At 31.8% G+C, this 867-nt stretch overlaps 1 protein-coding gene across 4 annotated transcripts in view; it reads left to right on the top strand.

The window, feature by feature from the left end:
* LOC111083530 (protein bicaudal D-like) overlaps nt 1-657 on the top strand; it is a 14684-nt gene extending 14027 nt beyond the window's left edge. For all 4 annotated transcript variants that reach the window (XM_022380108.1, XM_022380110.1, XM_022380109.1 and 1 more), the window contains one exon: nt 485-657. In XM_022380108.1, the coding sequence (XP_022235816.1) occupies nt 485-615 (131 nt within the window). In that variant the 3' untranslated portion in view covers nt 616-657. The remainder of the gene's footprint in view (nt 1-484) is intronic.
* The last annotated feature ends 210 nt before the right edge of the window (nt 658-867 follow it).

Genomic DNA, 867 nt, shown 5'->3' with positions numbered 1-867 from the left:
CTTCCCTCTAGTCTTACACTGCTAAATTAGGGGATGGTTGGCATCAGGAAGGGCATCTGGCCGTAAAAACCCTGCCAAAACCGAAAATAGCGAAAATAGATACGGGAAAAAGCTACGGAAGAAGAAGATACAATGTTTTTACAAAATTATGTATCTGATGAAGGCACAATCTTATTGAAACATTATACATTTATAGTAAAATTTTCTTCGTTATCCATTCAAGCCGTCTCCAAATTTTTATTTTCTAAAAAGTGGGCTCCTCGTCATCAAATTTGATAGGTAATGTGATTGATTAGTTCACACTTAAAACTTCCTGAACACTGATTACTAAATGTAGCATTAAAACAGCTGGCTAACTAATTGACTAACGTATACATAAAACTACTAACGTTGATTAATGTATTGATAAATCTGCTAGCTAATTAGCCAATATTTATTAATTAATTTACTCATAAAACTGCTAGCTTACGTCGATTAATTTCAGCTCAAGATGATGGAAGAAGACCAGAAGAGGAAGAAGATAGTGGAGAAGATGAAGTTTTAAAGCAGCTCGAGGCAGACTTCATGGAGAAACTTGCCAGTGAAGACTGTAAGCTTACTTGTAGTTATTTTTAATAGCTGTAGTAGATGCTGATTGATAGTAGAATAGTAACCTTACGGTAACTTGAGAGTTAAATTACGGACTATTTTCCATTTCTCCTGAATATTACAGTTTTATTACTGATTTATGATTTTTTGTTATACATTATCTGAAAACTTTTTCTGAGTTTTTGTTTTTCATTTATAAGTAATATATTTATTCTTGGTTCTTTCCTACTATTTTGAAAATGAAAATATGTTTCCCAAAATGTAGAAAAGCTATTAATA

Source organism: Limulus polyphemus, unplaced genomic scaffold (genome assembly GCF_000517525.1).
Source record: "Limulus polyphemus unplaced genomic scaffold, Limulus_polyphemus-2.1.2 Scaffold9961, whole genome shotgun sequence".
NCBI classification, from domain to species: domain Eukaryota; kingdom Metazoa; phylum Arthropoda; class Merostomata; order Xiphosura; family Limulidae; genus Limulus; species Limulus polyphemus.
The sequence above is the reverse complement of the archived record's forward strand: the minus strand, read 5'-3'. Positions and strand labels throughout refer to the sequence as shown.